Source organism: Hyperolius riggenbachi, chromosome 5 (assembly GCF_040937935.1).
Source record: "Hyperolius riggenbachi isolate aHypRig1 chromosome 5, aHypRig1.pri, whole genome shotgun sequence".
Taxonomy (NCBI): domain Eukaryota; kingdom Metazoa; phylum Chordata; class Amphibia; order Anura; family Hyperoliidae; genus Hyperolius; species Hyperolius riggenbachi.
The window spans coordinates 46,592,203-46,618,363 of NC_090650.1; the positions used below are offsets into that span (position 1 = coordinate 46,592,203).

General features: G+C 43.1%; 1 protein-coding gene across 4 annotated transcripts in view; it reads right to left on the minus strand.

Moving 5' to 3' along the window:
* The window catches only part of SKIDA1 (SKI/DACH domain containing 1), a 50,881-nt gene extending 44,695 nt beyond the window's left edge, over window positions 1-6,186 (minus strand). Inside the window, exon 1 of one of the 4 annotated variants that reach the window (XR_011020751.1) lies at window positions 5,999-6,186. Coding sequence is in view for 3 of the 4 variants with exons in the window: in XM_068235598.1 (XP_068091699.1) it covers window positions 1,907-4,339 (2,433 nt within the window). In the remaining variant the exon portion in view is untranslated. Of the gene's footprint in view, window positions 1-396; window positions 4,785-5,998 lie in introns of those variants that run through there. The other 3 variants (XM_068235599.1, XM_068235600.1, XM_068235598.1) reach the window with 3 other exon arrangements.
* Window positions 6,187-26,161: the final 19,975 nt, after the last annotated feature.

Consider the following 26,161-nt stretch of genomic DNA (forward strand, 5'->3'; position numbering starts at 1 on the left):
GCTGCAGATGAGTAAGGAGACAATGAAACCGAATCACAGGGGCAGCCTGACCCCTCTCTCCTGTGCCAGTCTCAAGTCACACACATGCTCTCCATTAGAAATTGCATTGGAAGTTACCATTCTTTAACAAGTCACACGAATTTAAAGGGCCTTAGCAACTGTGCAATGTTTATTGTTTATTTTTTGATTTTTTTTTTTCAAATTCCACTGAGAAAAAAAAATCCTGTATAAAAACACCGATCCAAAATGTAATATGAACACAGTTTAATACAAAATGATTACATCTCCCTTCTTTTTCAGGTACAAAAAAAACAAAACCATGATCCACCCCCTCCCCCCTTGTAAAAAAATGCCAAATAATACCAACCCCTTCCCCCTTTCATTCCTTAATTATTAGCAATATTTCGGGGGTGTACTGAATCGAGTTTTCAAGAAAACAGTGTTATGTTTTTTTTCTCTCTATTTAATTTAAAAAGGAGGTGAGCATGCTTTTCAACAGTGCAAAAATTTCATCGCAATTTTTTTTTTTATGATTTACTGCTTGTCAACACATTACACAATGAAAAAAAAATACACAGCGTTTGCTCTCCACCATATTTTAACTAGTTCAGTTTATAAGTGCAAAAGCAGAGAGCTGATTGTCATGTGCAGTTAAATGCTCCTGTCTTTAAAAAATACAAAAAAAATGTCGAGATTGTGGTGACCATTCAAGTTTAGAGCTACAATGAATAATGCTGTTTGTCACAACGTTAATGGCTGGGGCTTCTAGCAATGAAAACATAAAATAAAACAACATATACACAAAAAAAAGCAATCACAATATCAACACAAGCACTCCCTTCCTCACATTTACAACTGAGTCTAATCCCTTCATTTGCACAGTCTATTATCATTATTTTTATTTATTTGTTTTACTGTTCAAAGCTACCAGATCAAACATCCCTGTTTTGGCCTGAAAACCATACAAGCCAACTCATATTATGGATCTATTGGGGGTGACACACACTAAAAAATAACCTTTGGATACCATTTGGTGGAATATAGCTACACAAATCTGATTGTGTGCGTTAAAAGACAGCATTTTATAAAAACAACAAAAACATACAACAGTATCTACTAGTAAAAGAGAGAGGCAGCTTATTATTTGCAGGCCTTGATATAAATTCAGGCCTAAACATTTCCAGTCCTGAAAATGCAATTTAAGTGCAACTGTTGTTGAATTAATAAAAAAAAATAATAATACATTTCACCCACATTTTTTAAGAAAACTCTGCCACACCATTAATCATTAAATGGACCTATACTGTGCAAGGAACAGTCAGGCCTATAGTGCAGAAATTGCATTGGCTCATATTTTTGACTGACCTATTACAGGAATCATTTTGACTCAGTCCCGTGTGTACACAAGTATCCAATCAGATTAATTTTTAACTCTCTTGAAACTGATTGGGTATTAGGAGTGAGCTCACTACATGGTCAAAATTACTCCTGTAATAAATTAGTTTGTCTTTTTATTATTGTTGTGAAACTTTTTTTACACACTTTTTTGTGTTGCAAATGGAATGAGGTACCCGGTGTTTTTGTTTCTAAGAACAAAACAAATGTAATAATAGATCAAATAAAATAAACATATTCCATTCAAGACCAGGATTAATTTATGTCACTAAAGCACTGAGTAGTCTGCGGAATGTAGCCATGAAAAAAATAACAAAATATCCATATTGCAAGTGAGCATTCATCCAAATTTCCTTCTCCAGGAGATGTCAAGTCAAATAATTCCAACCACAAAAAAAATAATAATAATATTAATTAATAATAATAGATATAAAAAAAGAACAGGCTGATACAACCATTTGTTTTAAAAAATAAATTCCCCCACTGAATAGAAAAAAAACCAATGGGGGGTTTACGATTGAAATGTCCTGAATTTGTGACTAGGAGGGAGAGGTACTGCAGTTCCACCCAACTGCCACTTCCAAACAGGATGGGCTTTGTGGGGTGGGAATGATTCCTTTGTGCTTTTTAAGGAGTAGGCTGGGACCAGATCTCCGTCTATGCCAATAATCAATGATGGTGGACTGGGAAAATTTGCCATGAAATTAAAAGGTCTTTTAATTGTAGATGCTACATTGCTGGCTAACCTTTTGCGTCTGTTGGTCACTGTCAGGGCCTCCAGTGTCCTCTCATAAAACTCGTTTTTACCTGGGGGTCGTGGGCTCCTGGCAGATTTCAGATTTGGCTTGCTGGGGGTGGGGGGCGGCGTGGCTGCCTGCATACCGCTTCTCTTGCCTAGCACCAGTGTCCTGTAATTTTTCCTGACTTTAGCACCATATTTGTAATCCCCTTCCTCGGGGTTCTTGGCTGATGTACCTAAAGTGCATGGTGGGGCCTGAGTGGGAGTCAGCAGATTCTGAGAAGTGGTTTGTCGTTGGTCTTCAGTGCACTCAGTGTCCTGCTTGGCCCTCAAGAAAGCCCCCTGCGTTTTAGACTCGCTCCCATCACTGTCACACTCGTCCTTAGCAACATTGCACTCATAGCTTAGCTTCTCCTGGCCGCGGGTGTGTCCGTACTCCTCGCTGCCGCTGCTGTCCTCCACCTTGATCTTCACGTGGTGCAGGAAGGGCAGATCAGTGCATGGCTCCCCGGCGGCCTGCCCAGGCTCTGCGGGGAAATCCACCGGCCCTGGAGACTTGCGCCCCTTGTCCACATGTTCAGCAGAGGCAGAGACACAGTTTGAGGAGCACTTGGGGCTGGTGGGACTTTTTTCCAAACAGGGTGTGAGGAGGGGTGGTGGAAGGCACTGCTTGGCCTCCCTGTGTACTCTTTGTTGTGGAAATGCATTGTTTTTCTTTGGGCTAGGTGAAGAGCCCTCCTCTGGAGCACAGGCTGGGTCATTCCTGTTTGCATGAGAAGAGGAGAACCCTGGGCTCGGGAAAGGGGTCGCACAGGCTTTGGGGCTCCTCAGGTCAGGGGGGCAGCAGATCCCAGGGGCCCGAGCTCCCCAGCCCTGCTGGCTCCAGTCTTGGCTTTCAGTTTTGATCTCACAGTGAGCAGAAGACCTCTCCTCCTCCCCTAGCCTACTGCTGGGGCTGGGGAACCTGGAGGCCGCCTGGGACAGCAGGCTCTGGGGAGCTTTATTATTACTATTGATCGGACTGGAAAAACTGGTTCTCCGGAAGCGAATGCTCTCCACCGAGACCTGACTGGACACGGAGCTGCTGTCTGACTCAGAGGAGCTTTCCTCGTCTGAGCTGACTTCACTGGAGTCAGACGGGCTGCCCTCTTCCCCCTCCTCCTCTTCCTCCTCATCATCCGAGGACGCCGAGTTGCTGCTGCTGGACAAGCTGGAGCCAAAGTCCGAATCGTTGGCTGAGAAAGAGCTGGACTCCGAATCGCTGCTGTAGCCTTCCGGGAGGGCGCCCAGGTGCCCAGGGCAGAAGCCATTGACCAGGTGGACCCTCTCCAGGCACACCGGGGCCCCCTTGGATCTGTAGGGCTTGGGGATGAAGAGAAGTCCCCTTCCGCCGTGGTGGAACTGTTCCTTGCTTCCAGAAGACCTTTTCCTCTTGTATCTGTAAGTCACCCCGGCAGAGCTGCTCAGCTTGGGCTGGGCGACGGCGGGCTGATGGTGGTGGTGGTGGCTGTGGTGGTGGTGGTGATGGTGGTGGTAGTAGTAGGCTGGGTGCTTGCTGCACAGCACGCCCCTGATGTAGGGCAAGCTGCCGTGGAAAGCAGCTAGACAGTCCCCGGGGAGTTGGGCAGTTTCATAGTTTAGGGGGCTTTTGCAAGGCGACCGTGCCAGTTCTGGGTAGCTGTGGCCAGTGTATTTACTTAGAAAATGAGGTAGATCGGCTGCCGGTAGCGAGTCTGGTTCACCAGCAGCAAAAGCTTTCCTGTTTATTGGCTGGGCAGGCTCATTCAAACCAAGCCAAACTTTGTCCTCCTTCCAAAAGCTGGAGTAAGGGTCGGGGGATGGGTGCTCCTCTGGCAGCTCTTTTGTTGACAGGGGCCTGCTTATCCTCCTCCTTTTTGTTTTAAGGACCCGCTCCGTCTTGCAGGACGTGTACAGGGCTTCCACGTCCTCCCTGGAGATCAGAGTGCACTTGGCTGCATGGAAGGCGATGGAGTTGATGGCTTTGAGTTTCCTCAGCTCCTCCAGGTCACAGTGGTGCTTCTTGACTTTCAAGTGGTCCATGCGTTTGTGCACCGTGGTCCTGGGGATGTTCTTCAGGAGATCTGTGAAGACTTGGGTCAGGGCGAACATCTGCTTGCCTTTAATGACCAGGTAGCCCAGCCTGACTCCATCCACCACTTCATAGCCCGACTCCAGATCTCCCATCTCTCGACTTTTTTTAGAGCATCCCCAACATTGGCAAGTCCTCCAAGGAAAAGCAGGGAGTGGAAAAATAACCACCAGAATGGCAAATCCACAAAAGGAAAGGAGGAGAGATTGATTCTTGCAGTCTCAAGGCATCCTGCTAGGAGAAGAAGAAAAAAATAATAAAAATAAGGGCTGGTAACTGCTCTCCAACAGTCAGTTAGGCAGTGTGTCAGGAGAGCAGTGTCTGCCTGCTACATTTCCCTAGTAATGCAGGTCTATCCAGCAGCAGGCAAGGCATAGGGACTATTGTAGGCACAGAGGAGTCTCAGTGTCTCAGTATAGGAAGGAGCTTTCCATTGTTCCAGCGGTTCCAAGCCCCGTACCTGCGCCCTGCTGCAGCCCCCGGTGCCATTGGTGCCCCCCTGAATAATGGAATGTTCAGCAGACGACACCAGCTGCCGCTCCCGCCGCCGCTGCAGCTCCAAATAAAATGACACAGTATAGTGAGCCCGTCCGGAGACACCTTCATCAATTAATTCCCCTAAAGCCAGCGCTGATTGGACACTCCTGACAGGTGATGCAATAAAAATTGATATTCCACCCCTTCCCCCCCAAAAAAAATCTCCGGCTAATTAGCATACTCTTATACTGCCACCTCCCCTTCTAAAGTAAATAACGCATTTTACCGGTTTTTTCTCTTTACTATATAAATCTTTTCCACGAAACTGGCCAAGCTACAATGTGCAGAGGCTGCTTTTATTTGCCTTTTCTTCTCTTTTTTTTAATTTTCCAGGATTTTTTTTAACATGCCTTTGCTGTTTTAAGGTAGAACGAGGTATATCTGTATGCATCTACTGATGTGTCCACTAATGTACATCTATCCATAGGTCTGTCTGTCTACATACATATAAGACATATACTCCACGTCTATCTCCCTCTATATAAAGTGCACTCCTCTCTATCTCTCTATGTATATATCATATAAGAATGCATCCCTCTCTTTCCTTGTATAAATGCATCCTATATACTAGACCCTATATAGGAATATATATTAATTCCACAAGCCCTTTCTTTCTTCCCATATATAAACATATACACACACAATCACCCCCTCCCCCCTATACACATCTATTCTATATATAAACTATAATATATATGTATATATTTCTCAACGTGAAAACTTCTCTCTCCCCAACACATATATGTACAAAGTATGTGTGTGTGTGTGTGTGTGTATCTTGTGTGCTGGTGTGTGTGTGCGTGTGTGTGTGTGTGTGTGTGTGTGTGTGTGTGTGTGTGTATCTTGTGTGTGCGTGTGTGTGTGTGTATCTTGTGTGCTTGTGTGTGCATGTGTGTGTGTGTGTGCGTGTGCGTGTGTGTATCTTGTGTGCTGGTGTGTGCATGTGTCTGTGTGCTGGTGTGTGTGTGTATCTGTGTGCTGGTGTGTGTGTGTGTGTGTGTGTGTGTGTATCTTGTGTGCTGGTGTGTGCATGTGTGTGGGCATCTGTGTGCTGTGGTGTGTGTGTGTGTGCACGTACAGTGTGTGTAGTGTGTGTGTACAGTGTGTGTGTGTGTATGTGTATATATATATATATATACACACATACAATGTGTGTATATATATATATCCCAGGTTGCTCGGTGCAGGATGTCAGTCTATACGGGGACAGCACTCACCGTGTCGCCCCTCGTGCAGTGGAATGAGCCGTGGACCCCGGTGCGCATCTTTTGCGCTGCTTCTCGCCCCATGTAGCCAGAGAGGGCTGTGACATCACGCGCTCCGGAAAGACAAGGCACACATATGCACAATTTCGAAAATGAAACAAGCTGAGCTGGGCTACATGAGCTGCATGTGATCTGCGGCCCCTCGGCGGCCCCACTGCGCTCGCTGTGCGCGGAGACCGGCGGTCGGATCGCTGCGGACGCTCTGGAAACGCTGGAAGGCGGTCGGATCGTTGCGGACGTCCGCTAACGATGCTAGACTGCGGCCGGATCGCTGCGGAGGCGCGCTGGAAACGCTAAGGTGATGGGCGAGTTTTTGAGCGTTCTGAGAATGGAACCTTTATCGGTAGAGCGCCCCAACACCCCAGCCCCTCACTGCACCCCTCTCTATACATTTACCATAAAAATATCACCCTATCCCTATATAGCCTCATGGCTTCCTTCTCCTTTGAATTTAATTACATTTGTAGCAGGAGATAACCCCGGCATAGTGGGGGCTTTGTGCGGATAGAGAGGAAAATAATAATGAAATCAGGAATGTGTCTACGGATCGGAGGCTAGAATTGAAATTCGCTTTAATTTAGGTCGAATTTTAGAGGTAATTTTTTTTTCTAAAGCAGTTTTTTTTCATGTTAGGAGGTAATTAACGTTCTGCGTTAACAGTTGTGTTTTGCAGTCAGTTCCTCTCTTGACATTTTAAATGGATTGGCAATTTTAATGAGAGGCCATCAGGTAGTAAGATTGGAAAGTGAGCCCTGCCTAGGAGCAGATGCGAGGCAACCGCAGCCAGCCTGGGCTTGTAAACGGGGGGCTATTGTGGAGGAGAATCCCCCCTTCTCTGCCAGCCCGACTCAGCAGATCCGAGCTCGCACGGCTGATATGGGCACAGCTGATACGTCGCGATCTATCGGGAGTCAATGGGAGCTAGCGTGCGAATCCTATAGAATGGGGGGATATAGGCAGCCCCGCTGTATCTGTGACATCTTCAATCTATACGGTCAGGAACACATAGCAGCACCGAGGACATCACGCCTGCTGTGACATTCTGCAATCCAACATGCGATATCTGTCATTGATCCCCAAAAGCTGTATTTTATTAAATGTCTGTTTAATAAAATATAGAAAATAAATGTTGTGTATTTGTGGTTTTATATACGATGGGGACATTTGAGTTTTGCTGGGAATTGCCGTCGATCGAAGGAGAGAAGTGTGGTTTTCCTCCAGAGAGGAATAGCAAGCAGCCAGCCGTGCGGTGAATAGGAGAACCAGGAATGTGGACGAGGCTATGAGCATCAGATTGGGGGGAATTTAGGCTGAGAGGTTCAGATTGGGGGTTAGTTAGGCTAGGAGGATGAGATGGGGGGTAGATAGGCTAGGAGGATGAGATGGGGGGGGGGGGGGGTAGATAGGCTAGGAGGATGAAATTTGATGGTAGATTGGCTAGGAGGATCAGATTCAGGGGGTATTTAGTCTAGGCGATGAGATTGGATGTTTTTTAGGCTAGGAGGGTCAGATATCAGATTGGGGGTTGAGTAGGCTAGGTTGATCGGATTGAGGGGTGTCTAGGCTAAGAGGATGAGATCGGGCGTAGTTAGGGCAGTAGGATGAGATTGGGGGTTTTTTTTGGGCTAAGATGATGAGATTGGGGGGTATTTAGGGTAGGAGGATGCGTTTTGGGGGGTATTTAGGCTAGGGGGAACGGAATGGGGGTTGTGTGGGCTAGATTGATCGAATTCGGGGGTGTTTAAGATGAGATCGGGGTAGTTAGGCTAGGAGGATGATATCTCGGGGGTAGTAGTTAGGCTAGGAGGATGATATCTCGGGGGTAGTAGTTAGGCTAGGAGGATGATATCTCGGGGGTAGTTAGGCTGGGAGGATGATATCTCGGGGGTAGTTAGGCTAGGAGGATGATATCTCGGGGGTAGTTAGGCTAGGAGGATGATATCTCGGGGGTAGTTAGGCTAGGAGGATGATATCTCGGGGGTAGTTAGGCTAGGAGGATGATATCTCGGGGGTAGTTAGGCTAGGAGGATGATATCTCGGGGGTAGTTAGGCTAGGGGGATCAGATTGGGGTGTGTGGGGATAGCTGGGTCCCCACACTTTAGGGGTACGGTGGAATGTGGATTTCTGCTATTTTATCTCGTTGATTTTGTCCTCTTCCCTCTCTACACGGGTAGCCCATTGTTGGCAGGAGTTGCCCCTTATTCTGGGGTAATGGTTGGCAGGCACATCAGCACACGTCCTCTATGTGGGCGCTGGTTTCTGCCTACCCCCCCCCCCCCTTCCGCTCACATTGGGGGTCAGCCCAGCAGAAGAGGGCTGACAGGGGCCCCCGCTCCTGCCTGCATGAAAAGCTGGGACTTCAAGATGGATTTGCATCGACACGGGGGACTGCGATCAATAGTCACCAACATTTATGCTGTAGGTTATTAATGAATACCGGACAACGGGATCAGCAGGAAAATTAAAGAGGAATCTTATTATTGGAAATGAAAGTTAAGCAGCGAGGGGGCTTTGTTTCTGCATGTGCTAATCGCACCCACACCCAAACTCTGCTCGAGAGGGGCTCCGATGTACAGCGCCTGTATGCTGCCAACCTGTACCCACTGTACACTGCCAGACTGCACCCACTGTACACTGCCGGCCTGCACCCACTGCACACTGCCAGACTGCACCCACTGTACACTGCCGGCCTGCATCCACTGCACACTGCCAGACTGTACCCACTGAATGCTACCAGCCTGCACCCACTGTACACTGCCAGACTGTACCCACTGCACACTGCCAGACTGTACCCACTGTACGCTGCCAACCTGTACCCACTGTACACTGCCGGCCTGCATCCACTGCATGCTGCCAGCTTCTGTACACTGCCGGCCTGCATCCACTGCACACTGCCAGACTGTACCCACTGCACACTGCCAGACTGTACCCACTGTACACTGCCAGACTGTACCCACTGCATGCTGCCAGCTTCTGTACACTGCCGGCCTGCATCCACTGCACACTGCCAGACTATACCCACTGCACACTGCCAGACTGTACCCACTGCACACTGCCAGACTGTACCCACTGTACACTGCCGGCCTGCATCCACTGCATGCTGCCAGCTTCTGTACACTGCCGGCCTGCATCCACTGCACACTGCCAGACTGTACCCACTGCACACTGCCAGACTGTACCCACTGTACACTGCCAGACTGTACCCACTGCATGCTGCCAGCTTCTGTACACTGCCGGCCTGCATCCACTGCACACTGCCAGACTGTACCCACTGTATGCTACCAGCCTGCACCCACTGTACACTGCCAGACTGTACCCACTGCACCCTGCCAGACTGTACCCACTGTACGCTGCCAGCCTGTACCCACTGCACACTGCCAGACTGTACTCACTGTATGCTACCAGCCTGTACCCACTGCCAGACTATACCCACTGTACAATGCCAGCTTCTATCCACTGCACACTGCCATACTGTACCCACTGTATGCTGCCAGCTTACACCTACTGTACATTGCCAGCTTTTACCCACTGTATGCTACCAGCTTGTACCCACTGGATATTGCCAGCCTGTTCCCCCGGCACACTGTCAGCTTGTCCCACTTCACACTGCTGTCCTGTACCCACCGGACACTGCCAGTGCCAGCTCCTACCCACTCTATGCTTCCAGTCTGTACCCACTGTACAATGCCAGTCTGTACCCACTGCACCTGCCAGCTTCTACCCACTGTATGCTGCCAGCTTGTACCCATTGTACGCTGCCAGGCTGTACCCACTGTACACTGCCAGCTTCTATCCAATGTGCACTGCCAGGCTATATCCACTGTACACTGCCAGCTTCTACCCACTGTATGCTGCCAGCTTCTACCCACTGTAGATCGCCAGCCTGTACCCACTGTACACTCCCAGCCTGTATCCACTGTATACTGCCAGCTTCTACCCACTGTACACTGCTAGCCTGTACCCCCTGTACACTGCCAGATTCTACCCACTGCCAGCCTGTACCCATTGTACACTGCCAGCCTATATCCATTGCACACTGCCAGCCTGTACCCGCTGCACAATGCCAGCTTCTATCCAATGTGCACTGCCAGCCTATATCCACTGTATACTGCCAGCTTCTACCCGCTGTACACTGCCAGCCTGTACCGACTGGACATTGCCAGTCTGTACCCACTGAATGCTGCCAACCTGTACCCACTGAACTCTGCCAGCCTATATCCACTGTACACTGCCAGCTCCTACCCACTGTACACTGCCAGTCTGTACCCACTGTACCTGCCAGCTTCTACCCACTGTACACTGCCAGCTTCTACCCACTGTGCACTGCCAGTGCCAGCTCCTACCCACTGTACACTGCCAGCTCCTACCCACTGTACACTGCCAGCTTCTACCCACTGTGCACTGCCAGTGCCAGCTCCTACCCACTGTACACTGCCAGCTCCTACCCACTGCACACTGCCAGCTTCTACCCACTGTACATTGCAAGCCTCTACCCACTGTACAGTCTCTACCCACTGTACACTGCCAGCTTGTACCCACTGAACTCTGCCAGCCTATATCCACTGTACACTGCCAGCTCCTACCCACTGCACACTGCCAGTCTGTACCCACTGTACCTGCCAGCTTCTACCCACTGTGCACTGCCAGTGCCAGCTCCTACCCACTGTACACTGCCAGCTCCTACCCACTGTACACTGCCAGCTTCTACCCACTGTGCACTGCCAGTGCCAGCTCCTACCCACTGTACACTGCCAGCTCCTACCCACTGTACACTGCCAGCTCCTACCCACTGTACACTGCCAGCTTCTACCCACTGTACATTGCAAGCCTCTACCCACTGTACAGTCTCTACCCACTGTACACTGCCAGCTTGTACCCACTGTACGCTGCCAGCATCTACCCACTGTATACTGCCAGCTTCTACCCACTGTACACTGCCAGCTTCTACCCACTGTACACTGCCAAACTGCACCCACTGTACACTGCCAGCCTGTACCCACAGTTCACTTGTGGCCTGTACCCACTGTACACTGCCAGCCAGTCTCAACCCACTGTACACTGCCAGCCTCTACCCACTTTACACTGATAGCCTGTACCCACTGTACACTGCCAGGTGCACTGCCACTGTACACTGAAGGTTGTGTAGCATACATACACCAATCAAGCACGTTAAAATTACTGACAGGTAAAATAAATAACATTGACTAGTATCTGGTTATGATGGCACCTGTCACAGGGTGAGATATACTGGTAGTAGATGGAAAACGAGCAGTCAGTATATAAAGGTGATGTGTTGAAAGCAGGAAAAATGGGCAAATATAAATACCTGAAAGACCATAGCGCCAAATATGTGCCCACTGCCTACAATGAGCTGGAGTGACGGACCCGGAGAGTGGGGTGGGGGCTGCTCTGGCCAAATACAACCCTTCTATTCCAAATTCCCATCTCTCACGTCACTGATCATCTCCTGGATATGCTGGAACTACTGCTAAACCCCGGTACACACTTTCAATTATGATTGGCCAATCACTGACCAATTGTACCACCTCCATGTAGTATGAGGGTTTACCTACACAATCTGCTCATAGTATTCAATATCTAATGACCCTCATACTACATGGAGGGGGTAAAATTGACCAATCATGATTGAAAGTGTGTAGCAGGCTTTACTCCATCCCAGATACCATAGCATGTCATAAAGCCTGGTACACACATCCGATTATGATTGGCCGATTTTACCCCTTCCATGTAGTAGGAGAGCCTATCTACACACGGTGTTCATAGTACTCAAAATCAGTTGGGCCTCATGCTAAACGGAGGTGGTAAAATTGGTAAGTGATTGGCCAACCAAATTTGTTTGTATGTATGCACCTCAAGAGACGTGCTGTACCCAATAGGCCAGAGCTGCTTCAGTGGCACAAGGAGAAACCATGATACTTGGCAGATGGTATTATTGCAAATAAATAATAATAATAAAAAATATCCTAAAAACACACAGCCTTTAGGTATGAATACTGTATACTACCCAGCTGCAACATGCCCCCCCCCCCCCCTTAAATTGTGTCTTATGCTGGGAATACACGGAGCGATAGCTCCTTATCAATCGAGCCGCTGATGGCTCGATTGATAATATCCGACAGGTCCGATGACCTGCCGGATAGATTACCCGCTCGATACCCGCGGTGACGAGCGGGAATCAATCCGGGCGGCCGCGGGGACGAGGCGGGAGTCGATCCGGCGGCTAATCGTGCTGCCGGATCGCTCCATGTATTCCCAGCATTATGCTGGAAATACACCATGAGATTTTGTGGCAGATAGATGGTTCAATAGATAATTTCCAACATGTCCTATCTGATTTTCGATCATTCCTCTTGTTTTTATGATCGATTTCTCAAAGAAATGCTTGGAAATTGATCACAAAAACGATGGAAGAACAATTGCACTGTAAATCTGCTAAAAAATCTCATCATGTATTCCCAGCATTAGAATTTGTCATTCACCATGTATGTTGCAATTGGTTCTACATTTTATTCATCATGTTACATTTGTCACTGTAATTACCAATTCTGTTTTGTACCAGTGTGGTACACCATTGTCTGTATTACTATGTACCCCATGTTTGCCATCTTACTTTGTACAGCGCCACTGAATATGTTGGCTCTTCATAAATCATAGATAAATAGATAGATTTTTTTGTCAATATTTTCTTATGTCCCTGGGTGCACAGACACACATGTATGATGATATAGATAGATAGATAGATAGATAGATAGATAGATAGATGTGTATATGTGTATATATATATATATATATATATATATATATATATATATATATATATATATATATATATATATATATATATATATATATATATATATATACAGTATATAACAAGTGGTGAGCATGTGTTGAGTGCCATCGTCACGACAATAACCTATAGCGAGCAACAATCGCATTTGCTTGTCAAACTACCTTAGCCAAATATATTATTTAAATTTCCAGTTTGAGTATGACTATCCAAATGACTTCCAACGGGCAGCTACGTCACAGAGCAGTAACAATGCATGCGTACCTCTCCCTGCAAACTGACTGCACTGACCTGTGTCAGTAATACATTACGCCTGTCCAAACACCCTGTATGTACTCCTCCAAAATACAGGAGGTCTAATCCTTCATGGCTGCTGTTTCCTCATACTGGGGAGGGCTTGCCTGGTCTCTCTGACATGTCATGTGTCTGTTTTTACCGTCATTTTTTTTTTATTACAGAACTGTTTGAATTTCACTGCATAAAAGAAATAACACACAATGTTAAAATGACAACATGGCATTCCTGAGTTTCAGCGTGCAGCAGGGACGGGGTGTGGACACATACTGCCTGCCATGTTGTGCACTGACCTCTGATCACAATGGAGTGACCTCTTACCCTCTTTCTGCCCCCTGACCCATCTAGAATTCAGTGCAGGCTTTCTAAATTTGCAAATCCTAGTGTGTAAAGGGGATTTGTCGAAGGGGGTTTGTTTCTGTAAACTTTGCATTAGAAAAGGCACACACACAAAAAAAAGAGAAAAAAAAAAAAAAAAAACACCACACACAACAGTAGACAATGCAAGAACACAATATCTAAAACCCCCAAATACAGATAAAAATACACTAAAGTGGAACATGTGGGTCTGAAGCTGATTTTCACCTTCTATACTGTGCTTAAAATAGAAGAAAAAGATGCGTCTAGGACTTCACATTGGTTTGATAAGAATGGTATAAAGCGTGGATGACCAGGGGAGAAATACCCCCCACCTCACCTCCTCCGCAGGGGGGACGGTAGTGAGTGACCATGGGGGAGGGGAGCTGGGACTAATCTACAGCTACAGGCACAGTTCTCTTATCTGTAATGCTATCAACTGGTCTAAGGACGCCGTAATTACGTGGCTGATAAAACAATGCCTTCTTTTGTCGCTAAAATAAATAAGTGATGTTTGCAGAAGAATAATCTTTTAATGCCCATTAAAAGTTATCAGGAGACCAAAAGGAAAGGGGACAAAAATGGGAAAAATGTCATTTTCTGTGTGCGTTCTGCCTAATGCCTCCAAGGATGTATTTATTTACGTGAAAAAACCCTAAATATAACATAGAATGAAAAATGAGCTACCTACCAGTGTGACCCGTGGGTGGTGGAGAATATGTATATATATATATATATATATATATATATATATATATATATATATATATATATATATATATATATATATATATATATATATATATATATATATGTGTGTGTGTGTGTAATGTCTATGTCCCCATTTTCCCCTTCCATTTTTATTCCATACCTACCACCGCCTGCAAGCCACTACGTGCTACAGGCAGGGTTAATCAACAGGATCTAAATGGGACTAACTAAAAAAAAAAGCAATTATTTTCGGAATGCCTAATAAATATTAGGTAGATTGGCCAATTTTGCTGGCTAAATGGCTCGTTAAGATCAGATCTGATCCAAACAGCAGCAAGGAAAAGAAGAAAAAACAAAAACAAAAAACAGCAAAAAAACAAATCCCACCAATCGCAGCTAAACCTGCTTGTCTTAATCCTTCATTTTATTTTTGTCAGTTTATCCAAGTCTACAGCAATATCCAGCACACGAGAAAATGAAGGCATGGCTCATCGTGTTACTGAGAAGTGTGCGAAGGGGTTAAAACACTTATGTCAATATTTGTGCAAAACAGGACAAAAATCTGCGGAGGATATTCTAAGTAGTTTATTTTATTAGCGAGTCATCACTCCACGTTGTTGTGTTTTTGTATTTTGCTTTTTTCCCTTTACTACGTTCCTACATTCTTTTAAGTGATGTGGTTTAAAAGCACACTATCATTGATTTACATTATTATTTATAATATATATATATATATATATATATATATATATATATATATATATATATATATATATATATATATATATATATATATATATATATATATATATCTGCTCTGCAGGTCTGGGTGGGAAGCAGGGGGAGAAAGCAGGCCCCTTCTTCTTTTGAAAGTTCAGACAGACCCTCACTGCTCGCCCTCTCTGGGAGAAATTGGAGGTCCTGAACGTGACACTTTCACAAGGCACAAGGCGGGGGTCTCCATCTTGCCACAACGTGCTCAGCAACTTAATCCTAAAGAGAGGGGGGATCCGGCCACTAATAAATGGAATCCACCGCCTGAGCTCTGATCCTGGACTCCTGCACACTGGATCTGCTCGCTACTGGATGGCAAGCCCTGGATCTTGGATCAGATACAAAGGAAGGTAAGAGATCTGCTGCCTGTGTGCCGAGCTGCGGTCTGCAGACAATGGAGGAACAAAGACGGCCACTCTCTGAGCCTTCCATCCCTTACACAAACCTACACAATTATTATTATATTTTATTTCCCAGTTCCCCCTCCTGCTCCATAGACGACCCCCCATTAAAACGAGCCGCTTGCGTTAATGTTGTATTTTTTTTAGCGAATTAAACGGTTGTGTCATTTAAATGTAGCGGGCTGATCTGCAATTTGCCGCTGCGGACGGGATCACGCTCGCCGCGTGCCTGAACTTTACTCCAATAGAAGCGGCGCTCCGAGGGTGCAGAGAGAGAGAGAGAGAGAGACTAAGCTGCCCGCTGCCCGTGGGTGCAGAGCAAGGATCAGGGGCTGTGTGCTGGGCTAGACGAGCGTGGCGAGGTCGTTTTATTTTTATGTAGGAAAACACAGGGTAAAATGATCAGAGTGTGTCAAGGGGGGAGGAGAATACAAACGAGGGAGAGAGGGTAGAGAGAGAAAGAGGGGATAGCGAGGGAGAGAGGGAGATAGAGAGGGAGAGAACGCAGGGAGAAAGAGGGTGGCAAGGGACGGGAGAGAGAGAGGCTAGGGAGAAACAGGGAAGAGCAGGAGGGGGATGGAGAGAGGGAGAGGTATGGCGCAGAGAAAGAGAAGGGGATTGTAAATGAAGACAGACAAGAATCAAGATAAAATTGAGGGGTAGGGGGCAAATAGAAAAAGAGTGGAAGACAACACCGAGAGAAAGAGAGCAGTGAAGAGAATGAGAGAGTATTGAGAGAAGAGGGGGGAGGAGAGAACACTAACAGCAGAGTGGGAGAGAGCACTGAGAGAAAAGGGTATGGAAAGAGAGAGAGCACTGAGAGGAGAGAGAGAGTATGGAGAGAAGGAGAGAGGGGGGGGGGGGGGTGATATAGGTAGAGAGCTCTGCAAGGTGGGAGAGAGTGAGAAAGCACTGATAGGAGAGAGAAGAGAGGGAAAGAAGGGCTATGAAAAGGAGAGAAGAAAGGGCAAAGGAGAGAGAGGACTGCAAAAGGGAGAGAAGGTGGTGGTGGAGGAGAAGAAGAGAGAGGGAGAGAGCATACTGACTAGCAGATGAAAATAAGAGAGAGCACTGAGAAAGTGGGGAAAGAGAAACAAGGAGAGAGAAAAATAAATAGGAGGAGTGAGTGAGAGGGAAGAGAAAGAAGAAAAGGGGGGGGGGGGGGAGAGAGAATGAAGAGAGATGTAGGAAAAGAGGGTAGCAGTGAGAATGACAAGTTAGGGAGAAAGAGAGAACACTTAGAGAAAGGACTTAGTAAGGGAGGAGATGTGAGAGGGAGAGAGCACTGAGAGTGGAGGGGGGAAAGAGTGGATGACTGCTCTGAAGAAAGGTGGAGAGATAAGAGAGAAACATAAAGTGTGACTAGTATTTCAGGCTTTAATGTGTGGGGGTGGGGTGTCATAGAATTGGGAGAGGGTGGATAGAGAGGAGGAGAGGTGAGTGTAAGAGGGTGGGGGAAGGAGAGAAAGAGAGATAGGAAGGATAAGAAAGAGGAATAGATGGGTGAGAAGCAAAGACAACAATTAAGGTGTTGTTAGTGATTGTGGTAGTGGTGGTTGGGGAAAGGTGGGGTGGTGGTGGTGAGGAAGATAGATGGAGGAGACCAGGGAGTAGATGAAGGAGTGAGTAAAAGATTGAGGGAGAGAGAAGGAGAGAGAGACAACTGAGGAGAGAGGCACAGAAATCTACAGAGAGGGCCCGTTGACATCTGAATGGGCACCTCTAGGTCTAGCTATACTATGCAGCCTGGTACGACCATAGCTTCCAGCCTGCAGAGCTCAGCTTAGGCTGACAGTGTCATAAAGCACCTAGACAATGGCGGGATGGGGACTGATAGGCTCATCGTCATAGACCAACATGCCTGGGTCATGGGATAGCATGGTCACACTTAACTGGATAAGCAGATAATATCATGGTGGGATGGCTCATAAAAATCATTGATGGGATTACGCCGGACAGAACAGAGCGTCATGGGCAGGCATTACATAGAACATCATGGCAGACTGTCCAGATTACAGTGGGCATTACGGCAGGCAGCTGTGATTAGGCTGGAAATTAATCTTATTCTGTAGTTGGCATGAATGCATGCGCTACCTGCCCTGTGTTATCACTTTGCCTCCTGGCCAACTCCAGGTAGAGTAGTAATGAGTGACAAGGTACCAAGGAACATTTTGGGGGCTTGGTATGCCTCTAAAATTTTTAAAGCCCTTTTGGATGCAGATTGTGCCAATTTAGGGTGCTATGCATAATTCCTGCATCTTGTTTGGCAGGGTAGGCATTCTACCCGAAAACTTGAGCTACACTCGACCCATGGCCCACCTTGTAGGATCCCACAGTGAGGCACCAATCCTGGCTCAATGGCAGGAATCAGCATTCTTAACCAGATGGCACAAAGGATTATGGGAAAGCAATAGAAAGCATATTTGGTCATTTACACATCATTTCCTCCTCGGCAGCCTACATATAACAGATGGAATCTTGGTCAAATATTTGTAAAAATGTAAATCCTACTGTACATCACAGGCAATTCATTTAGGTGGTTACTTCAACATATTTTATATATTAAAAAAAACACATTTATTAGTGGTGTTCCAATAAACGTGTTCCTATAACATTATACATTCTACACCTAGAAAATTACTGTTTTTCACATGTCCAACTTATATCTGGTGTGTAGCATACAGCATGTGTTGCCCACAATACACGTTCACTGTACAAAAGACTTTGTTTTAATAGCAACCTCAAATTACACCAGAATTAGGTTGTATTATAAAAGTAATACACAGCAGCAAGCCAACATGCTAATGTATGACCTCGCCTTATTGTCTGCGGTACCCCAAATATTTAACAATTTGTGATGAAAATGAAGGCCACTCAATAGACCTTTGTACGCCTGTAGTAGAAGCTGAATACTTATCAACCCAACTAGCGAAAATCATTATATATATATATATATATATATATATATATATATATATATATATATATATATATATATATATATATATATATATATATATATATATATATATATAATATTTCTTGATATATTTTGCACTTTTATATTTATGTATATACATTTGTTATTTTTTGGGGGAGAACTAATTTCTTAAGAGCGTACATTCACAATTATATTTAGTTAGCCTATAAAAATTTAAAAACAATTCTCCACCTTTTTGCCTGCTATTTTTGGCTGCCTCAATGCCCCTTACTCTTACGAAGTTTCATTAAATGAGTAAATTTGGGAACTGTTTGCACCCCTCTGTGCCAAAGCCCTGCCTCAGTCTCTAGCCTAACCTGCTACCTGCAATATTTACACTGAATTGCAGTTCTCCTTAATATGTGGATGGCAAGTAAGGGACATATTGTCAGACCTTGTTTAAATAAATCCAGGTTAACAGCTATTTCAGAATGTGTATAAAATATCATTCTGTTTTATTTGTTTAAGCTAACTGCACTGACACGTTGTACGCTGATCCTGTAATAAATATTGTCACTCAAACTAACCCAATTTCAACACAGCACAAATTTTAGTTGGCCTTCCACTACACAACGCTTGGCCTGAGACCCAGGTTTCTCATTTGAGAATTGAACAAACGTACATATTACCCACTCTTTCTCAGTGATTTTTTTGTAATAATTATTATTTATGACTTAATTGATGATTATACATATGTATATGTGTGTGTGTGTGTGTGTTTGGTACATGCATATACACACATTCTTGAATACATATATATATATAAAATCCCACTGTTTATGAGATCTACTTTACTGAATATAGTTCTTGTTCCCATTACTCATCAGAACGCTGACACTTTATCCGCATTGCTAAGAACACTGTGCCATTCATATAATTGTTATAAAGATACTTGATATTGCATAACTTCTTTAGATTTTGCTATTTTTCATGCCTTAAGGAATTAACTTGGCTGCTTAGCATCTGTTGGTCACTTGCTGTTAAGTTTTACAGCCCCCCCCCCCCCCCCCCCCCCAAAAAGAAAGATTGTCAAGTTCCGAACAGGCCAAGCTAAAGCCAGAATGTTTATTGCCTTGATAAATGTGTAGAGCTCGGAGCTATTTGGCTGGGAAAGTGTTAACCACATCCATGAGGATGCTACCTTTCTGCTTACAGCCTGACACATGTATATATTCTCTAATCCCCTTGTTTGTAGCATTGCCAAGAGCTGCAGCCAGGGCAAGGAGTGAGGAGGGGGGGGGGGGGGGGGGGAGGCTGATGTGATTGGGATGGGGTTGGAGGAGGAGGCAAGGATAGTGACATTAGTATAATGCATTGCTATCATTGTCTGTAGAACTCAATATAACAGAGCACTGAGGGGCCTGCACAACCAGAGGCAAAAAATTCAGTTACTACGAACTGGTATCAAAGGTATAAACAGACCCCAACGTCATAAACTATTACAGAACTCTTAAATAGTAATCATCATCATGTTTCAGTTTATTAGGAAGCCTTGTATTTGAATATATACCTGATTTTTTTCTCTTGACAGTGTGTAAATTGTAAGATTAATTTTAGCTTCTAGCTATGCGTGCCCAAACTGTAGAGCTCTCGAAATATATACATTCATTATCCAAAGCTGAAATACTATTTTTTTTAAATCTAAAATAACACCATGTCACAATCCCCCTTTGTATCTATTATAAATCATTGAGAGTGGTAATATAGTTTACTGCTATAGCTCCAGCTTTCGGAACATGATAATTCGTGTAAAATACAATACTCATTTATAAATGCTCAAATAGTGGAGTAGTATTGTGCGTTATCCTATACAGCCAATTGTCAAAATAGGTTTTTGGCTTTTCGAACTGCCCCGTGTCTATTTCAGAAGAATGATGAAGCTACAAAAAGATTTTTAGCAATACAACAACCTAGAATTCTATTTATCAAGGCAACAAAAGAAAAACAAAAAACAAGACAAAAAACAATTGTCTACTCCCCTCCCCCTCCACCTTTTTTTTTTAAAGAATCCTAATAGATGACCTAAAGTTTTCTATTACCCATACAGTTCTCTGTCCTTTGTTTGCCATGGTCTTACACGCAACAGCACATGTTGAGTTATTTTGGCCAATGATTGCAGCTCATTGGATGTAAAAAATGGCCCAGGCAAGGATTGTATGGCAGAGCAATATTTCCTAAAGAAAAATAAAATAAAATGGTGAAAGCCTTCTGTGTGGTCTAACCTATTTGGAGACAAATACATTTTACTCCTTGTAATAGTTGTGGAATCCGTACAAGTATTTATAGGCCTAAAATTTTATTTGACAAATTGCAGGAGTTGCTAGGCGATGGTTTTGTGACTGTTATTGTAAGCACACTACAGCAGACTCTAACAAGGTAGAGTTTGTCGATACATTGGCAAGGCAAGGGTTTTGCAAGCAATCATAACAAATCACGCTCAGTCAATACTGGCAGTGTAGGCAGGAAGGGGTCATTCTCCTTTTTATCTCACTGATAAAAGCACAGCTGTGATAGACTTGTGCATTAAATATACATGCAGTCATAATGGCTTGTGCTGTAGGGGTTAAGCTTCAGGCTCTTATGCACAGAGTGCATCCTCTGCATCACGTGGGCAGGACTGAGCTCCCAGGTTGACCTTTCACCTTTCCCCTGCGTTCCATTCAGAGCTCTTTCTCTTTCTCACCCCTGTGCCCCCTCCTTTTTTTTCTCTGCCCCTCCGGAGAATCCCCTGTTCTGGGCCCCGTGACGTCATCATCGGTCAGGGGTTCCATTCACAGGATACCCCTCCAAGCAGTCATAGGCTCCAGAGCCACATCAGGCACAAGGAGCTCGCTCATTCATCCTATACGTATTATACTATCTGTGTTCTTATTCTAGGTCAATAACTGTCAACTCCAGACCTAGCTGCAATATACGTATTTATTTCATATTTTACATTGTTGTAATGAAGAAGATGACTTGTATTATATTTATTTTGCATGCAATTTTTTTTGTTTAGTTGCTACTTACCCATTATTTTTTTATTTTTGAGGGTAGAGGAAGTGTAAATGATATTACAAACTCAATTTTGTTTTTAGATTTACAAAGCAGTCTAAATGCGACCTGTATTGGCTGATCTGACATGAAGCTAACTAATGTAAAATTAAAAAGAAGATTAAGGAAAACATATAGACCCGATTTACAAAAATAAACCCTATGCTTCTGCTGATAGCAAAATGATGCTAGCAAATTATGCAACTGGAAGATGAACATGTTGTTGGTCAGCTGCTCTGGTACTTGTATTGCTACGGGTTGTCAGTTAATCAACAAGTTAGTAATACATAGTGGTAGAATAGGTCATTCCAAATCATTTAATAAGTTAAAATTTGAATATTCTGAAAGCAGTTGTAGAGAGTGAAAAACATACATTTTTAATTTACAAGATTATTATTATTTTTTCATTTACTGCTTTTATCATAGGTACAACAGAATGAAGAATAAATGGAATTTTAAGCATTTTTTTAACATGGGCAGGCAAGTCAATCTCAAAGGAATCAAAAAGCCAAGCTAAATTATGTAACAGTTAAAGGCCCATAATCAATTAATGTTTTCTCTGTGTTATTGTATTATTTTATGGTAGTATTGTTTTCTCCTAGATAAAATGCCTTTAAAACCACTAGCATGCCAGGACACGCTCAGAATAATTTTGATAAAACTTTTTCGCCTACTTTTTGGATTTTTTTTTAAATTGGAAATTGAAAAGTTATTTTAAAGAGAGGATAAAAAAATTATCTCCTAGGAGAAAAGGGGCATTGAATTAGGGCCAAAATTTAGTTCTTCCAAGTGACACTTTCCTAATTGTAACAACAGCACTACAGTGTAGGATTAACAAATCAATTGTGCTACAAATAAAAAACAACTGTTTTTGGGTTGTTAGGAATTTTCAACTAGTAAAACATTTAATTTGTAAAAATGTAATGCATGTTTGAACCTCTGAACTCAACATTGTAAACAAGTACAGACTTTATCATCAGTAGAAAACTCTGAGGCCTCATTTACTTTAAAACTTGAAATGGTAGAACTCTGCGTGGATGTTGTCGCAGGGTCACGGCCTAAAAATAACCGGTTTGACATGCTTAAGTTAGATGATCTGAATGTCCCCTCTCCAATGAATTCAATAGAACAGGCATTTTCAAACTGTGCATGCTGGTGTGTTTTTTCCTGGCACCATTTGCAAATGACAACCATTTGTAAATATTAGGTGCATTGCACAGATCTCTGCATTTAAAGGGAAAAACATTGGTTGCATGAGCATGTAGAATCTGTGTTGTGGGACTTTAAAGAAACTGTAGTTTAATAACCACAGGCAATGTCTTTGTCTATGTTTATACACATGCATACAACTTCATGAATATTGATGTCCTGATGTTTCAAGTGGGGTGCAAGAAAAAAAAAAAAAAAAGCAAAAGTGCCAAATGCCTATGGTAGCCAGTCATAAATCAGTTATCAAATGAAACAAAGATTCTGGTTGTTTTGGTTTGTCATCTGCTCCACTTTTGACTCATACGTTTTTTTTTTTGCAATTCTTGATAAACCAGGCCCAATATTTTTGATTATTAATGTAGAACTCACATTTTCTGGGTGCTTTACAGAGTATATCCAGCAATTCATGTCACTAATTGTCCTTCAAACAACCTCACAATCCCATGTCCCCTTTTTGTTAACTGTGCTTCTAGTATTTCGGCATTAAAAAAAAAAAAATGACCATTTTGAATAATATTTCACATATTGCTCAATGGCTGGGAGATTACATTTTAAGTTGCCCAAAAAGTTACTATATGGCATCTATCATATATGTACAATCATGAATAGCAAGTCATGTACAGTCATGAGTTAATTATAATAAAAAATGTCAGTACAACAAACAACATATTTTAAGAAGAATGACAACGCAGGTTGTTTAAAAAATAAATGGAAGATGTCAATATTTACCGTAATTATTACCTAACTGTAATGACGCCTTTCTTAAGTCAAAATAATATTCAATACTTTGGGAAAGCTAACCAATTTTAAATGGTAGGAAACCTTGTGAAATGTGATCTCTTTATAAATTTACTTATTTACTTGGGTGTGAAAGTCAATGGGCTTGTAGTTGAGAAAGTGGATTGTTAGTCTTAAATTACTTTTTTGAATATATGTGTGTATGGACTAAGGGGAAAATGCCTACGTATTTGGTGTGTTTTTAAAATCAAGTTTGATTTTGGCACAACAGAGAAAAGGTTCTTTCAAGTTTTGGCCTTGGTGATATTTCACACACTCAAACAATGCCTTTTAAGCCACCAGCAAGCAAGGAAATACTCAGAACAATTTGACAGTACTTTTCACCTACTGTTTGGTACTTTTTTAATTGCAAAGTACTACAAAAATATTTTAAAATGAAGATGAAAAAGTATCTTCTAAGAGAAAATTTAGGAGAAAACGTAATTTGAATAAGGGCATATGCGTGTTTTGCAAGTGTGCAAAACATTACTGCATGTGAAAAAATTGCCCATACCATTGTATGGTCCTGCTCACATCACTGCACTGTAGCAGATCACATTAGCCTTCACTGTGTGTTTCTGAATAAAGTGGGCCTGATCCAATCCATTTTTTCTCCTAAGTTTGCTACTAGGAGGGAATGATTCATCCTCTTTATAAAATAACTTTTGCACCCTTCAATTGATAAAGTACCAAAAAGTTGGTGAAAAAGTACTGTCAAAATTATTTTAAGTATTTTCTTGCTTGCCGATGGCTTAAAAGGCATTATATATGAAAATATCACCTAGGAGAAAAGGTGAATTGGATCAGGCCCGGTGTGTGAAAAGCTTTCCATTACAATTGGCTATGCTATGAAATTACATGTGTATTTTATACACACTGGGCCTGATGCAATTTGCTTTTTCTCTTCTCCTGGGAGATAATTGTTTATCTTCTATTTAAAATAATTTTTCAGCACTCTGCAATTCAAAAAGTACTAAAAAGTAAGGGAAAAAATACCATCAAAATTATTCTGAATATTTTCTTGCTTGCTGGTGGATTAAAAGGAAATGTATTTAAAAGATGTTGAAGGACTCTGAGAAAAACTGAATTGGAGTCCCACGGTGTGCATTGCGTTATGTGTGCATTATAGTGCACGTGTTTCTTAACGCACATAGTAGGAACGTACCCTGAGGTATTGCAGTTATATCAATGGCCCAGTGACCTAGACCCTAAATGTACACATTTTATCTCAACTTCTGAGTTGTCTCAGGGCCAATCAGATTAACAGGCACAGCTATGTGCAGAAATTTTGCAGTTTCCTCCCCCTCCCCATTTTTTTATTTATTTATTTTTAGTTTTTAACTTGTAAACAAGTTATAATTCTTATTAAAATGATCATGACATCAATAACATTAGACTCACAATAAAGTGCCATATCTTACATACAACACCAGTTTCGTTATAGAGAAGGAGGCTAAGGATTCTAACTCTATTAAGACTTTATAAATGCCTTGCAACTAGGAGAAAAGAGAAAAACAAAACAAAGAAAATGACAGTAAAATGACACAGGCATGCATGCAGGTGAAAGGCCTGGAATCTATAATGCTATCATGCATTTGATTCTAGGCCATTCATTATTTATCTTGGGACTTACATTTATTAACTGTTGATTAAAATAGAATTGAGGATGTAAAACAGTGCAAGAATGAACTTGCTTACTCCCCCCCCCCCCCCCCCCTCCAAAAAAAAGGAAAAAAATGGGCAGCTTAAATAGGAGGAACTCGCCACATGTGTAGCTGTCAAGGTTCAGTGATCTGAATGAGTGAGATTCCTGAGTTCTGGACCAAAAAACTACATTTTAATGGGACAATTCCACAGTTAACCATTTTACTGCTGAAAGATACCTCTTAAAATACCATGAGTGCCTATGACATTTTTTTTGTTTTTATTTATTTTGGCATTTCAAATGACTTCATATATTTGATGTCGCCCTGCAGTTTAAGAGTGCTGTGGATAGCAGATTGTAAGTTTATGTAAATATACCAGACAGTGAGACAATGTGAGACCATGCAATGCAGTAAAAAAAAAAATAGAAGATAACGTCGAGGAAGGTTTGAAAATTAATTTATTGTATATCCTAACAAAATCTAATTCCAGATGATGATGATTAGTTTGTAAATGAGTGCATTAGAATTTTAATTTTAACGTTTTTAAGCTCTGACTTTTATGCCTGGTATACACCATGCAATTTCCCTGTTAGATAGACATGTTTGAATCGATTATTTCTGACAGGTCCAATCTGATTTCCGACCATCTTTCTGATCGATTTTGTATACAAGTGATCGGACAATTGATCAGAAAAATGATCAGAAATCCAATTGGACCTGTTAGAGATAATCAATTTGGCCTGGTTGGCTGATGGGAAATTGCATGGTGTGTACCAGGCAGAAAACTTTAGTAAATTTCCCCAAACTTGCAAAGGTGAGTGTGTGCATATGTATATGTATATCTTTATATATGTATATATGTATGTGTGTGTGTGTGTATGTATATATGTGTGTGTGTGTGTGTGTATGTATATATGTGTGTGTGTGTGTGTATGTGTGTGTGTGTGTGTATGTGTGTGTGTGTGTGTGTGTGTGTGTGTGTATATGTATATGTATATCTTTATATATGTATATATGTATGTGTGTGTGTGTGTATGTGTGTGTATATATGTGTGTGTGTGTGTGTGTATGTGTGTGTGTGTGTGTGTATATATGTGTGTGTGTGTGTGTGTATGTGTGTG